At 49.5% G+C, this 16,157-nt stretch overlaps 1 protein-coding gene across 1 annotated transcript; it reads right to left on the bottom strand.

Annotated features, from left to right (window-relative positions):
• Positions 1-5,494: 5,494 nt before the first annotated feature.
• Positions 5,495-6,395, bottom strand: LOC129694587 (lymphotoxin-alpha-like). The gene has a single exon (XM_055631315.1). It carries the CDS (start codon positions 5,906-5,908, stop codon positions 5,495-5,497), a length of 414 nt encoding a protein of 137 aa, XP_055487290.1. The 5' UTR covers positions 5,909-6,395.
• Positions 6,396-16,157: the final 9,762 nt, after the last annotated feature.

The raw sequence follows: 16,157 nt of genomic DNA, 5'->3' as shown, positions 1-16,157 counted from the left end.
TCAAAAGTGTTTTTGTGATATATCCCAAAATGGAACAATTATATTCTGACTTGCAGCATAATAAATTACCATTGTAACTTTGTAAAACCCATAATATATACAATAGACAATAGGTGCAGGAGTAGAGGCCATTCGACCCTTCGAGCCTGCACCATTCGCCATTCAATGTGATCATGGCTGATCATCCAACTCAGTATCCCATCCCTACCTTCTCTCCATACCCCCTGATCCCTTTAACCACATGGGCCACATCTAACTCCCTCTTAAATATAGCCAATGAACTGTGGCCTCAACTACCTTCTGTGGCAGAGAATTCCACAGATTCAACACTCTCTGTGTGAAAAATGTTTTTCTCATCTCTGTCCTAAAAGACTTCCCTCTCATCCTTAAACTGTGACCCCTAGTTCTGGACTTCCCCAACATCAGGAACAATCTTCCTGCATCTAGCCTGTCCAACCCCTTAAGAATTTTGTAAGTTTCTATAAGATCCCCCCTCAATCTTCTGAATTCATGGCTGATCATCCCCAATCAGTACCCCGTTCCTGCCTTCTCCCCTGACTCCGCTATCTTTAAGAGGCCTATCTAGCTCTCTGTTGAAAGTATCCAAAGAACTGGCCTCCACCGCCCTCTGAGGCAGAGAATTCCACAGACTCAAAACTCACTGTGAGAAAATGTTTTTCCTCATGTCCATTCTATATGGCTTACTCCTTATTCTTAAACTGTGGCCCCTGGTTCTGGACTCCCCCAACATCGGGAACATGTTTCCTGCCTCCAGTGTGTCCAAACTCTTAACAATCTTACATGTTTCAATGAGATACCCTCTCATCCTAAATTCCAGATTGTACAAGCCCAGCCGCTCCATTCTCTCAGCATATGACAGTACTGCCATCCCGGGAATTAACCTGGTGAACCTACGCTGCACTCCCTCAATAGCAAGAATGTCCTTCCTCAAATTAGGGGACCAAAACTGTACACAATACTCCAGGTGTGGTCTCACTAGGGCTCTGTACAACTGCAGAAGGACCTCTTTGCTCCTATACTCAACTCCTCTTGTTATGAAGGCCAACATGCCATTCGCTTTCTTCACTGCCTGCTGTACCTGCATGCTTACTTTCATTGACTGATGAACAAGGACCCCCAGATCCTGTTGTACTTCCTCTTTTCCTAACTTGACACCATTTAGATAAGAACTTGCCTTCCTGTTTTTGCTGCCAGTGGATAAATTCACATTTATCTACATTAAACTGCATCTGCCCACTCCCCCAACCCGCCCAATTCACCCTGCATACTCATAGCATCCTCCTCACAGTTCACACTGCCACCCAGCTTTGTGTCATCTGCAAATTTGCTAATGTTACTTTGAATCCCTTCATCTAAATCATTGATGTATATTGTAAATAGCTGTGGTCCCAGCACCAAGCCTTGCGGTACCCCACTAGTCACTGCTGGTCCCAGCACCGAGCCTTGCGGTACCCCACTAGTCACTGCTGGTCCCAGCACCGAGCCTTGTGGTACCCCACTAGTCACTGCTGGTCCCAGCACTGAGCCTTGCGGTACCCCACTAGTCACTGCTGGTCCCAGCACTGAGCCTTGCGGTACCCCACTAGTCACTGCTGGTCCCAGCACTGAGCCTTGCGGTACCCCACTAGTCACTGCTGGTCCCAGCACCGAGCCTTGCGGTACCCCACTAGTCACTGCCTGCCATTCTGAGAGGGACCCATTAATCCCTACTCTGAGTTTGTGTGTGTTTATATCTATACACGTGCATGTGTGTGCGTGTGTGTGCAAAAACAGGGAGGCAAGTTATTATCTAAATGGTGTAAAGTTAGGAAAAGAGGAAGTACAACGGGATCTGGGGGTCCTTGTTCATCAGTCAATGAAAGTAAGCATGCAGGTACAGCAGGCAGTGAAGAAAGCGAATGGCATGTTGGCATTCATAACAAAAGGATTTGAGTATAGGAGCAAAGAGGTTCTACTGCAGTTGTACAGGGTCTTGGTGAGACCACACCTGGAGTATTGGGTACAGTTTTGGTCTCCTAATTTGAGGAAGGACATTCTTGCTATTGAGGGAGTGCAGCGTACGTTCACCAGGTTAATTCCCGGGATGGTGGGACTGTCATATGCTGAGAGAATGGAGCGGCTGGGCTTGTATACTCTGGAGTTTAGAAGGATGAGAGGAAATCTTATTAAAACATATCAGATTATTAAGGGTTTGGACACGCTAGAGGCTGGAAACATGTTGAGGAGCAGCACCTTGGGATATTCAAACAGAGACAGAATTCAGGACTGTGATTAGTACAGGGGTCAAGGGTTATGGGGCAAATATGGGAGAATGGGTTGGAGAGGGGGAAAGATAGGTCAGTCATGATTGAAGGGTGGGGTAGACTTGATGGGCTGAATGGCCTAATGCTGCTCCTGGGACCTTTGAACACGACTCTTCTCCTGCCTGCCACCCGGTGGCCATGACTGGGAAGGCAGCTTGGACAGGAACCAGCTCCCCAAAGACAATAGACAATAGACGCAGGAGTAGGCCATTCGGCCCTTCGAGCCAGCACCGCCATTCGATGTGATCATGGCTGATCATCCAAAATCAGTACCCCGTTCCTGCCTTCTCCCCATATCCCCTGACTCCACTATCTTTAAGAGCCCTATCTAGCTCTCTCTTGAAAGTATCCAGAGAACCGGCCTCCACCGCCCTCTGAGGCAGAAAATTCCACAGACTCACAACTCTCTGCGAGAAAAAGTGTTTCCTCGTCTCCGTTCTAAATGGCCGACCCCTTATTCTTAAACTGTGGCCCCTGGTTCTGGACTACCCCAACATCGGGAACATGTTTCCTGCCTCTAGCGTGCCCAAACCCTTAATAATCTTATATGTTTCAATAAGATCCCCTCTCATCCTTTTAAACTACAGAGTGTACAAGTCTTGGATGTTTTGTGCCGATGTTGCTGCTGCAAGCAACATTCTCATTGTACATGTACATCTCCATACTTGTGCAGATGACAATACACTTGATCCAACTACACTTCACCCACCCACACGTGTACACACACAAATATACCCAGACACACACAGAGACTCAAATACACACGCGCGCATATACACAAATTCACACAGACATGCACTCACACACACCCTCACACTCACATTATCACTAACTCTCACACAAACTTTCTCTCACACACACTTCGTCGCACACACACTCATTAACTCTCACACTTGCACACATTCTCATTAACTCTCACACAAACTCACACTTGCACACACATTCTCACTCACTGTCACACTAACTCTCTCTCATACACACACACTCACGCACACATTCTCACTTAATCTTACACTAACTCACACACACCCTCACATTCTCACTTAATCTTACACTAACTCACACACACCCCTCACACACACATTCTCACTTAATCTTACTAACTCCCACACACACCCTTGTGCACACATTCTCACTGCCTCTCACACATTCCCAATAACACAGACTTCTTCGCACACACATTCTCAATAACTCTCACACTGACTCTCACACTCACATTCACTCGCATTCTCACACACTAACTTCAACACACACATGCACACACTCACAAACTCATGCACACATACATTCTTACACACATTCATGTGCGCACACACACACACTCACTCACACACACACACACACGCACACGCAAACTGATGCACACATATACTGATGCACACATGCATACATACACTGTTGAACACACACACTAGACACACCCTACCGTGGTGTGAAGGACCGCTCGGGGCGGAGTGAGAGTGAGGGAGAGACGGGCAAGGCAGCTTCTCACTACAGTTTATTTACGATCGCTGTGCAAAATCAGACATGGTCACCCCAGAGAGCCCCTCCCCCCCCCCCCCCCCGCCCCGTACCCTTCACCCCCCCCCCCCCCCCCCCCCCCCCCCGAATAACATTAACAACCGAAAATAACATTCGCTCAATAAGTTAAAAATTGGAAAGCGCGCTGTGAAATAAATAAAGGCTCCTAGACTGGGTAGCGGTGTAACAGGGGCCACTGGAGTGTGGAGAGGTGAGACAGCCTTCTTCCCTCATCCACTGCGCCCCGCTTCCCACTAGAGTCCCATCCTTCACTGTAATCCAGCCCACTGGGCCATCTCTTCCCCACCTCACCCAACTGGGTGATGAGTAGAGGCCAGGAACTGCACATGTAATGTGTGTGTCGGAGAGAACTGCAGATGCTGGTTTAAATCAAATGCTGGAGTAAATCAGCAGGACAGGCAGCATCTCTGGCGAGAAGGAACGGGTGGCGTTCCGGGACGAGACCCTTCTTCAGACTGTCACAATAGACAACAGGTGCAGGAGTAGGCCATTTGGCCCTTCGAGCCAGCACCGCCATTCACTGTGATCATGGCTGATCACAATCAGTACCCTGTTCCTGCTTTCTCCCCATATCCCCTGACTCAACTATCTTTAAGAGCTCTATCTAACTCTCTCTTGAATGTATCCAGAGAACCGGCCTCCACTGCCCTCTGAGGCAGAGAATTCCACAGATTCACCACTCGCTGGGTGAAAAAGTATTTTCTCATCTCTGTTCTAAATGGCTTACCCCTTATTCTTAAACTGTGTGTGGCCCCTGGTTCTGGACTCCCCCAACATCGGGAACATGTTTCCTTCCTCTAGCGTGTTCAATCCCTTAATAGTCTTATATGTTTCAATAACATATTCTCTCATCCTTCTAAACTCCAGTGTACAAGCCCAGCTGCTCCATTTTCTCAGCATATGACAGTCCCGCCTTCCCGGGAATTAACCTTGTAAACCTGCACTGCACTCCCTCAATAGCAAGAATGTCGCTCCTCGACCCAAAACGTCACCCCATGTTCTCCAAGACGTGACCCGCTGAGTTACTCCAGCACTCTGTGAAACGTCACCTATCCATGTTCTCCACAGATGCTGCCTGACCCGCTGAGTTACTCCAGCACTCTGTGAAACGTCACCTATCCATGTTCTCCACAGATGCTGCCTGACCCGCTGAGTTACTCCAGCACTCTGTGAAACGTCACCTATCCATGTTCTCCACAGATGCTGCAGCACCTGCTGAGTTACTCCAGCACTCTGCACCTATCGATGTTCTCTCGGTAAAGCAGCATCTGCTGTTCCTAGTTTCGACATTCTCCCAGAGATAGTTAATCTGGCCCCGAGAGGTCCCAGCCCTCTTCCCCCCCTATTCTTCATAAGTTCATGTGACGGGAGGGGGGGGGCAGAATGAGGCCATTCGACCCATCAGGTCCACTCCGCCATTCAATCATGGCTGATCTATCTCTCCCTCTTAGCCACAATCTCCTGCCTTTCCCCCACCCGACCTTGCCCCTTGACTTTACCCCCTGAATCCAAACCTCCTGACACTGGTGGGACTTTGGGAGCACACCCCTCCCCCCCCCCCCCCCCCCCCACCCTTCCTCTCCCTTCCTCTCCAGCCCTGATCTCCCCTCTCATCTCTGGCCGGGCAGTCACTGGAGCTTGAATGCCCCAAAGAAAGTCTTGTGATGTTCCAACTCTGCCCGATGGAAGGGCCTGATCTTCACGGAGATGCGAGTGTTCTTCTCCAGCCAGTGCAGCCCACCCTGGTGCAAGGAGTGGTACCAGGGTTTGTTGTTGGGGCCCTGGCAGACGGTCTGGGTGGCCTGCATCAGTTCCACCGGGTGCTGCTGCTGCTGGTGCTGGTGCTGGCGTCGGCCACGAGACTGGGGGGCTGAGTACAGCAGCGTGTTCTCCAGTACCTCCGAACCGTTCTCACAGCCCCCTCCCACGAACGAGACCTGAGAGTAGATGTAGTAGTGGCCCCGCTCGGGAATGACGATGGCATCGCCGCTGCAGTTCATCGCCTGAAGCCGAGACTCCCGACCAGAAGATTTCCACCGCATGCTGGAGTTGACCACTTCACCGGACGCTGGAGGAGAGAGAGAGAGCAGGGGTCAAAACCAGGGCTCACAGAGTGATACAGTGTGGAAACAGGCCCTTCGACCCAACTTGCCCATACTAGCCAACAATGTCCCATCTACACTAGTCATAGAGTGATACAGTGTGGAAACAGGCCCTTCGGCCCAACTTGCCCACACCGGCCAACAATGTCCCATCTACACTAGTGACAGAGTGATACAGTGTGGAAACAGGCCCTTCAGCCCAACTTGTCCATACTAGCCAACAATGCCCCATCTACACTAGTGACAGAGTGATACAGTGTGGAAACAGGCCCTTCGGCCGAACTTGCCAACACTAGCCAACAATGTCCCAGCTACACTAGTCACAGAGTGATACAGTGTGGAAACAGGCCCTTCGGCCCAACTTGCCCACACCGGCCAACAATGTCCCAGCTACACTAGTCCCATCTGCCTGCACTTGGTCCATATCCCTCCAAACCCGTCCTATCCATGTACCCGTCTTAAACGTTGCGCTAGTCCCAGCCTCAACTACCTCCTCTAACTGCTTAGAAACATAGAAACATAGGAAATAGGTGCAGGAGGAGGCCATTCGGCCCTTCAAGCCAGCACCACCATTCAATGTGATCATGGCTGATCATCCACAATCAGTACCTCGTTCCTGCCTTCTCCCCATATCCCCCGACTCCACTATTTTTAAGAACCCTATCTAGCTCTCTCTTGAAAGCATCCAGAGAACCGGCCTCCACCGCCCTCTGAGGCAGAGAATTCCACAGACTCACAACTCTGTGTGAAAAAGTGTTTCCTTGTCTCCGTTCTAAATGGCTTACTCCTTATTCTTAAACTGCGTGTGGCCCCTGGTTCTGGACTCCCCCAACATCGGGAACATGTTTCCTGCCTCTAGCCTGTGTGATCTTATATGTTTCAATAAGATCCGATTGGGAATAAGTCAAAGAGCGGGAGAGTTCTCTTTTTTTGGCGTTGTGGTATGTGGGCAATGTTGGGAAAGGTTGGGCGTGTGCCAACCCTTCTGGTGATGGGAGGGGAGGGGTAGAGGGTAGAGTCCAGTGTTTAGAATGTGAAGATGAGTCAGAATGGATTGCAGCACCGAAGGTAACCTGAAGGTGGCGATGTTCTACTGTGTGTCGTCTAGTTTTGGCAAGAGACTCTTGTGTGTTCACCTAATCTATTCCTCTCTCAATTTATAGACAACTCAATAAATATAGAGGGTTACACAAAAAAAGCTGGAGAAACTCAGCGGGTGCAGCAGCATCTATGGAGCGAAGGAAATAGGCAACGTTTCGGGCCGAAACCCTTCTTCAGACTGATCGGGGGCGGGGGTGGGTGGGGACAAGAAAGGGAAAAGGAGGAGTAGCCAGAAGGCTGGGGGATGGGAGGAGACAGCAGGGGGGCTGAGGAAGGGGAGGAGACAGCAAGGACTAACAGAATTGGGAGAATTCGATGTTCATGCCCCCGGGGTGCAGACTCCCCAAACAGAATATGAGGTGCTGTTCCTCCAATTTCCGGTGCTGCTCGCTGTGGCCATGGAGGAGACCCAGGACAGAGAGGTCGGAGGCGGAGTGGGAGGGGGAGTTGAAGTGCTGAGCCACCGGGAGGTCAGCTTGGTTATTGCGGACCGAGCGGAGGTGTTCGGCGAAACGATCGCCCAACCTCCGCTTGGTCTCACTGATATAGATCTGCTGACATCTAGAGCAGCGGACGCAATAGATGAGGTTGGAAGAGATGCAGGTAAACCTCTGTCGCACCTGGAACGATTGCTTGGGTCGGTTGGAAGAGATGCAGGTAATAAATATAGAGTCTTCCTCTTCTTGTGTATGGCGTGCACAGCCTAAAGTTGTAGGACAACTCGTTCTATTTGGTCTTATTTGATTGTGCACGCCAGGTTGATTGAATTCGTCGAAACAGGGTGGACCACATGAAGGTTGCAATCTCCCACCCCAGTAATATAGAGTCACTCAGCGGGACAGGCAGCATCTCTGGAGAGAAGGAATGGGTGATGTTTCGTGTTGAGAGTCTGAAGAGAGGCGTTCCCATTCAGAGAAACATAGACAATAGGTGCAGGAGGAGGCCATTCAGCCCTTCGAGCCAGCACCGCCCTTCATTGTGATCATGGCTGATCGTCAAGTCAAGTCAAGTCAAGTCAAGTTTATTTGTCACATACACATACGAGATGTGCAGTGAAATGAAAGTGGCAATGCTCGCGGAACAACAAAACAAATTATAAACACAATCATAACACACATATTATTTTGCATAATAAATAATAGAAGGAAAAACGTTCTGTACAGTTAGTCCCTGGTGAGAAAGGCGTTTACAGTCCGAATTGCCTCTGGGAAGAAACTCCTTCTCAACCTCTCCGTTCTCACTGCATGGCAACGGAGGCGTTTGCCTGACCGTAGCGGCTGGAACAGTCCGTTGCAGGGGTGGAAGAGGTCTCTCATGATTTTGTTTGCTCTGGAGTTGCACCTCCTGTTGTATAGTTCCTGCAGGGGGGTGAGTGAAGTTTCCATAGTGCGTTCGGCCGAACGCACTACTCTCTGCAGAGCCTTCTTGTCCTTGGCAGAGCAATTCCCGAACCAGATGGTAATGTTCCCGGACAAGATGCTTTCCACCGCCGCTGCGTAGAAGCACTGGAGGATCCTCGGAGACACTCTGAATTTCCTCAATTGCCTGAGGTGGTAAAGGCGCTGCCTTGCCTTACTCACCAGTGCTCACCAGTCCCCAATCAATAACCCGTGCCTGCCTTCTCCCCATATCCCTTGACTCCACTAGCCTCTAGAGTTCTATCTAACTCTCTCTTAAATCCATCCAGTGACTTGGCCTCCACTGCCCTCTGTGGCAGGGAATTCCACAAATTCACAACTCTCCGGGTGAAAATGTTTTTTCTCACCTCAGTCTTAAATGACCTCCCCTTTATTCCTAGGTACACAAAAAAGCTGGAGAAACTCAGCGGGTGCAGCAGCATCTATGGAGCGAAGGAAATAGGCAACGTTTCGGGCCAAAACCCTTCTTCAGACTGAAGGGCTTTATTCCTTATTCCTTTATTCCTTCTCTCCAGAGATGCTGCCTGTCCCGCTGAGTTACTCCAGCATTTTGTGTCTGTTCGGTTTAAACCAGCATCTGCAGTTCCTCCCTACGCCTCTCACGACTTTGTACATCTCTATAAGTTCACCCGTCATTCTCATGTACTCTAAGGAATAAAGTCCTAACTCGAGTCCCTCGGGTCCTGGCAACATCCTCGTAAATCTACTCTGCACCCTTGACAATATCTTTCCGATAATTTAAGACTGAGGTGAGAAAAAAACTTTTTCACCCAGAGAGTTGTGAATTTGTGGAATTCCCTGCCACAGAGGGCAGTGGAGGCCAAGTAACTGGATGGATTTAAGAGAGTTAGATAGAGCTCTAGGGGCTAGTGGAGTCAAGGGATATGGGGAGAAGGCAGGCACGGGTTATTGATTGGGGACGGTCAGTCATGATCACATTGAATGGCGGTGCTGGCTCGAAGGGCCGAATGGCCTCCTCCTGCACCTATTTTCTCTGTTTCTATGATAACATGGTGCCCAAAACTGAACACTATACTCTGAAGGTAGAGAAAAATGCTGGAGAAACTCAGCGGGTGATGCAGCATCTGCGGAGCGAAGGAATAGGTGACGTTTCAGGTCAGACTGAAGAAGGGTCTCGACCCGAAACGTCATCTGTTCCTTCGCTCCATAGATGCTGCCTCACCCGCTGAGTTTCTCCAGCATTTTTGTCTACCTTTGATTTTTCCAGCATCTTATACAACTGCAGCATGAGCTCCTGAAGTCTACACATAACGTTATATTCAGTTATTTACCTGTAAGGTGAGCGAGAGGTAGTTTTGGCACTTTGCGATCCCCGGTAGCTTCTCGGCAGTCTGTGGGAGAATCAGTATGGAGTCACTCAGAGAGTCTGAAGAAGGCTCCCCACCCAAAACGCCACCTATCCATGTACTCCAAACTATCCATTTACGTAACATTAGACCTTAGAGATACATAACAGAAACAGGCCCTTCAGCCCATCGAGTCCGCGCCAACCAGCGATCACCCCGCACACTTGCACTATCCTACACACCAGGGACAATTTGCAAATTTACAATTTCGAACCGAAATGTCACCCATTCCTCCTCTCCAGAGATGCTGCCTGTCCCGCTGAGTTACTCCAGCTTTGTGTGCCTAGTTCTGTCACCAGTCTTTGGCGAGTTGGGCTGAAGGGCCTGTTTCCACACTGTATCACTCTATGACTAGTGTAGATGGGGCATGTTGGCCAGTGTGGGCAAGTTGGGCTGAAGGGCCTGTTTCCACACTGTATCACTCTGTGACTAGTGTAGATGGGGCATTGTTGGCTAGTATGGGCAAGTTGGGCTGAAGGGCCTGTTTCCACACTGTATCACACTGTGACTAGTGTAGATGGGGCATTGTTGGCTAGTATGGGAAAGTTGGGCTGAAGGGCCTGTTTCCACACTGTATCACTCTGTGACTAGTGTAGATGGGGCATTGTTGGCTAGTATGGGCAAGTTGGGCTGAAGGGCCTGTTTCCACACTGTATCACTCTGTGACTAGTGTAGATGGGGACATGTTGGCTAGTATGGGAAAGTTGGGCTGAAGGGCCTGTTTCCACACTGTATCACTCAGTGACTAGTGTAGCTGGGGCATGTTGGCCGGTGTGGGCAAGTTGGGCCGAAGGGCCTGTTTCCACACTGTATCACTCAGTGACTAGTGTAGCTGGGGCATGTTGGCCGGTGTGGGCAAGTTGGGTCGAAGGGCCTGTTTCCACACTGTATCACTCAGTGACTAGTGTAGATGGGGCATGTTGGCTAGTATGGGAAAGTTGGGCTGAAGGGCCTATTTCCACACTGTATCACTCTGTGACTAGTGTAGATGGGGCATGTTGGCTAGTATGGGCAAGTTGGGCTGAAGGGCCTGTTTCCACACTGTATCACTCTGCGACTCTATAAAGTGAGGAGGGATGGAGGGAGGAGAGAGAGGGAGGAAGGGTCGTAGGGAACAGTGAAGGGGAGGGAGGGAGTGATGGAGGGAGGAGATGAAGGAGTGAGAGATGGTGACGTGTGCGGAGGGAGCAACAGTCAGTGGACAGACGTACCTCTGTGGGGTGACTCCTTGCTACACGGATGCTGACTGGCCGGTGGAGTGGGGAGTTGAGGCTGCTGCGGTGTCCTGTTGGTTTCACCTGTAATAGAAGTGGGAGATTGAGTTACGTGGAACCCGAGGTGAAGCTCAGGAAAATCCCAGAGGAGTATGGATGGGACAGGTGTGGAGGGATATGGCCCAAGCGCAGGCAGGTGTGACTAGTGTAGATGGGACATTGTTGGTCGGTATGGGCAAGTTGGGCCGAAGGGCCTGTTTCCACACTGTATCACTCTGTGACTAGTGTAGATGGGGCATGTTGGCCGGTGTGGGCAAGTTGGGCTGAAGGGCCTGTTTCTACACTGTATCACTCATGGCTGATCTACCTGGGACATCTTGGCCGGTGTGGGCAAGTTGGGCTGAAGGGCCTGTTTCCACACTGTATCACTCCACTACGACTCTGACTCTATGAGTAGAGCACAGGAGGATCCCACAGAGGGAGTCGGGAAGGGAGGGAGTGAGGGGTGGGGGTGCAAGATAGCGGGGAACACAAGGTCCGGGTGCGACCAACTGCAACAGGAGGACCCCACAGAGGGGCGATGGCAGGCCCCCCGGAGACCGTGGGAGGAAACCGAAGATTTCGGATAAAACCCACGCAGGTCACGTGGAGAACGTGCAAACTCCGCACAGACAGCACTCATGGCCGGTGCGGGAGGCAGCGTGGAGGCATAGAATAGTGTGGGGAAGATGCACTGCATGGTAAGATCCTGGAGCCGAGGGCGTTGGAGGCGAGCCAAAGCCCCCCATTTCTAGTCCCACAGTTGGAGAAGCTTGCATGGGCGGGTCGGGACGAATGGCCTCTTCCCGTGGCTGTGCGACACCACAACTCGGCAATGTTATCAGAGAGGCATCAATAAACATTGAGTGAGGCGAGACAGACCCTTACAATAGACAATACACAATAGACAATAGGTGCAGGAGGAGGCCATTCGGCCCTTCGAGCCAGCACCGCCATTCAATGTGATCATGGCTGATCATCCACAATCAGTACCCCGTTCCTGCCTCCTCCCCATATCCCCTGACTCCGCTATCTTTAAGAGCCCTATCTAGCTCTCTCTTGAAAGTATCCAGAGAACCGGCCTCCACCGCCCTCTGAGGCAGAGAATTCCACAGACTCACAAATCTCTGTGAGAAAAAGTGTTTCCTCGTCTCTATTCTAAATGGCTTACCCCTTATTTTTAAACTGTGTGTGGCCCCTGGTTCTGGACTCCCCCAACATCGGGAACACGTTTCCTGCCTCTATCGTGTCCAAACCCTTAACAATCTTATATGTTTCAATAAGATACCCTCTCATCCTTCTAAGCTCCAGAGTGTACAAGCCCAGCCACTCCATTGTCTCAGCATATGACAGTCCCGCCATCCCGGGAATTAACCTGGTGAACCTACACTGCACTCCCTCGATAGCAAGAATGTCCTTCCTCAAATTAGGGGACCAAAACTGCACACAATACTCCAGGTGTGGTCTCACTAGGGCTCTGTACAACTGCAGAAGGACCTCTTTGCTCCTTTACTCGATTCCTCTTGTTATGTAGGCCAACATGCCATTGGCTTTCTTCACTGCCCGCTGTACCTGCATGCTTACTTTCATAGACTGATGAACAACTTACCTTTCATCTGTTTATCACAAGCTGCTGGCCGGCAGTCCTGCGGAAAGAAACTCTCAGTTAATGTCAAGAGAGTTTTATTGTCATGTGTCCCAGATAGAACAATGAAATACTTGCTTGCTGCAGCACAACAGAACATGTAAACATAATACACTGTGAACTATATGGTAGATGAGAGAGAAAAAAAGTTCAGTGTGTATATATACACACACACACATATCTACAAATACGCACACATATATATTTATACACATACTGAGATAAACAGACAATAATAGTGCAATATTATTAATAATATTCTATTGTAGTTCAGAGCTTATGGGATGAATGAATAAGTTTATTGGCCAGGTATTCGCATATATAGAAACATACAAAATAGGTGCAGGAGGAGGCCAGTCGGCCCTTCGAGCCAGCACCGACATTCATTGTGATCATGGCTGATCGGCCCCAATCAATAACCCGTGCCTGCCTTCTCCCCATATCCCTTGATTCCACTCGCCCTTAGAGCTCTATCTAACTCTCTCTTAAATCTATCCAGTGATTTGGCCTCCACTGCCCTCTGTGGCAGGGAATTCCACAAATTCACAACTCTCTGGGTGAAAACGTTTTTTTCTCACCTCAGTCTTAAATGACCTCCCCTTTATTCCAAGACTGTGTGGCCCCTGATTCTGGACTCGCCCAACATTGGGAACATTTTTCCTGCATCTGGCTTGTCCAGTCCTTGTATAATTTTATATGTTTCTATAAGATCCAAGATTCAAGGTTTAAACCAGAGATAGACACAAAAAGCTGGAGTAACCTAGTGGGTCAGACAGCATCACTGGTAGGAAGTAATAGGTGATGTTTCAGGTCTGAACAAGGGTCTCGACCCGAAACATTAGGTGGCCGATTAGGAAAGGGGGAGATGCAACGAGACCTGGGTGTCATGGTACACCAGTCATTAAAAGTAGGCATGCAGGTGCAGCAGGCAGTGAAGAAGGCGAATGGTATGTTAGCATTCATAGCAAAAGGATTTGAGTATAGGAGCAGGGAGGTTCTACTGCAGTTGGTGAGACCACACCTGGAGTATTGCGTACAGTTTTGGTCTCCTAATCTGAGGATGGACATTCTTGCCATAGAGGGAGTACAGAGAAGGTTCACAAGACTGATTCCTGGGATGTCAGGACTTTCATATGAAGAAAGACTGGATAGACTCGGTTTGTACTCGCAAAATTCATCCATAAGCTTTGAACTACAATAGAATATTATTAATACTATTGCACTATTATTGTCTGTTTATCTCAGGCTAGATGCAAGAAGATTATTCCCGATGTTGGGGAAGTCCAGAACAAGGGGTCACAGTTTAAGGATAAGGGGGAAATCTTTTAGGACCGAGATGAGGAAAACATTTTTCACACGGAGAGTGGTGAATCTCTGGAATTCTCTGCCACAGAAGGTAGTTGAGGCCAGTTCATTGGCTATATTTAAGAGGGAGTTAGATGTGGCCCTTGTGGCTAAAGGGATCAGGGGGTATGGAGAAAAGGCAGGTACAGGATACTGAGTTGGATGATCAGCCATGATCATATTGAATGGCGGTGCAGGCTCGAAGGGCCGAATGGCCTACTCCTGCACCTATTGTCTATGTTTCTATGAAACGTCACCTATTCCTTTTCCCCAGCGATGCTGCCTGTCCCATTGAGTGACTCCAGCTTTTTGTGTCCATCTGAAGTTGCTTGTACACAACTCAAATCCGTGTCAAAAATATTGGGTATTTCATTTCAGTTTGCAGTGTACACTCGTCACTGTGGGAGGTGAGGGTGGGTGGGGTTGGGCAAGGTTGTGGGGGAGGGGAGGTGTGATTCAGGAATTGGAGGGGCTTGTCCAAAACGAATGTCTCCCTGACATGCAGGTTGGGAGGAAAAGCCCCAGAATGCCACGGATGTTAATCACTGCTTCTTTGCCACAGTGTGTGTGTGAATGTGCCTATGTACATTCCCTTGTGAAGTTCCACACACTCCCACACACTTTGATTTGAACATTGCTGACTTCTGCGTGATTTCTCAGGCCTGCTGTGGTCGTTAGAGGTAGTTTAGGGTTCTCTGATGTTCTGGCACTCCCAGCCCGAGGACATACCTAAAGAAAGGGGGTGATGAGGAGGAATCTCTTTGGCCAGAGGGCTGTGAATGTGTGGAGTTCACTGCCAACACGAGGCAGTGGAGGTCAAGTTGTTTGGGTATTTTTAAAGTGGGGATTAACAGGTTCTCGATGAGTAGACGCATCAAAGGTTACAGGGAGACGGCAGGAGAATGGAGTTGAGAGGAGAAGATAGATTTTAGTTCTGCTTAGTGGTAATGTTATCACTCAGACGGTGGTGGGGAGAAGGAAAACCCTGCTGGAGGTACTTGAGACATTAAATAGCAGCATTTAAAAGACAGGAATGTAGATCAATAGACAATAGACAATAGGTGCAGGAGGAGGCCATTCGGCCCTTTGAGCCAGCACCACCATTCAATGTGATCATGGCTGATCATCCACAATCAGTACCCCGTTCCTGCCTCCTCCCCATATCCCCTGACTCCACTATTTTTCAGAGCCCTATCTAGCTCTCTCTTGAAAGCATCCAGAGAACTGGCCTCCGAGGCAGAGAATTCCACAGACTCACCGCTCTCTGTGAGAAAAAGTGTTTCCTCGTCTCCGTTCTAAATGGCTTACTCCTCATTCTTAAACTGTGTGTGTGGCCCCTAGTTCTGGACTCCCCCAAACATCGGGAACATGTTTCCTGCCTCTAGCGTGTCCAAACCCTTAATAATCTTATATGTTTCAATGAGATCACCTCTCATCCTTCTAAACTCCAGAGTATACAAGCCCAGCCGCTCCATTCTATCAACATACGACAGTCCCGCCATCCCGGGAATTAACCTGGTGAACCTACGCTGCACTCCCTCAATAGCAAGAAAGTCCTTCCGAAAATTAGGGGGCCAAAACTGCACACAAAACTCCAGGTGTGGTCTCACTAGGGCCCTGTACAACTGCAGAAGGACCTCTTTGCTTCTATATTCGATTCCTCTTGTTATGAAGGCCAACATGCCATTCGCTTTCTTCACTGCCTGCTGTACCTGCATGCTTACTTTCATAGACTAATGTACAAGGACCCCCAGATCCCGTTGTACTTCCCCTTTTCCCAACTTGACGCCACAGGTCAGGCCAGTGTAGACAGGGCTTGTGGGTTAGCATGAGCAAGTAGGGCCTAAGGGCCTGTTTCCATGCTGCACGCCTCCATGGCAGTCAGAGAGGAGGATCTGAAGAAGGGTCTTGATCTGAAACGTCACCCATTCCTTCTCTCCAGAGATGCTGCCTGTCCCGCTGAGTTACTCCTGCGTTTTGTGTCTATCTTCGGTTTAAACCAGCATCTGCAGTTCCTTCCTATACACCAGACAGATTCAAGGCTGGACAAATTATAACTAA

The sequence above is a fragment of the Leucoraja erinacea genome, unplaced genomic scaffold (genome assembly GCF_028641065.1).
Source record: "Leucoraja erinacea ecotype New England unplaced genomic scaffold, Leri_hhj_1 Leri_71S, whole genome shotgun sequence".
NCBI classification, from domain to species: Eukaryota; Metazoa; Chordata; class Chondrichthyes; order Rajiformes; family Rajidae; genus Leucoraja; species Leucoraja erinaceus.
This window is presented reverse-complemented; position numbering and strand designations above follow the sequence as displayed.

Bases quoted from the DNA above. Each gene is read 5' to 3' on its own strand.
- LOC129694587 (XM_055631315.1), bottom strand. From the start codon at position 5,908: ATGCGGTGGAAATCTTCTGGTCGGGAGTCTCGGCTTCAGGCGATGAAC.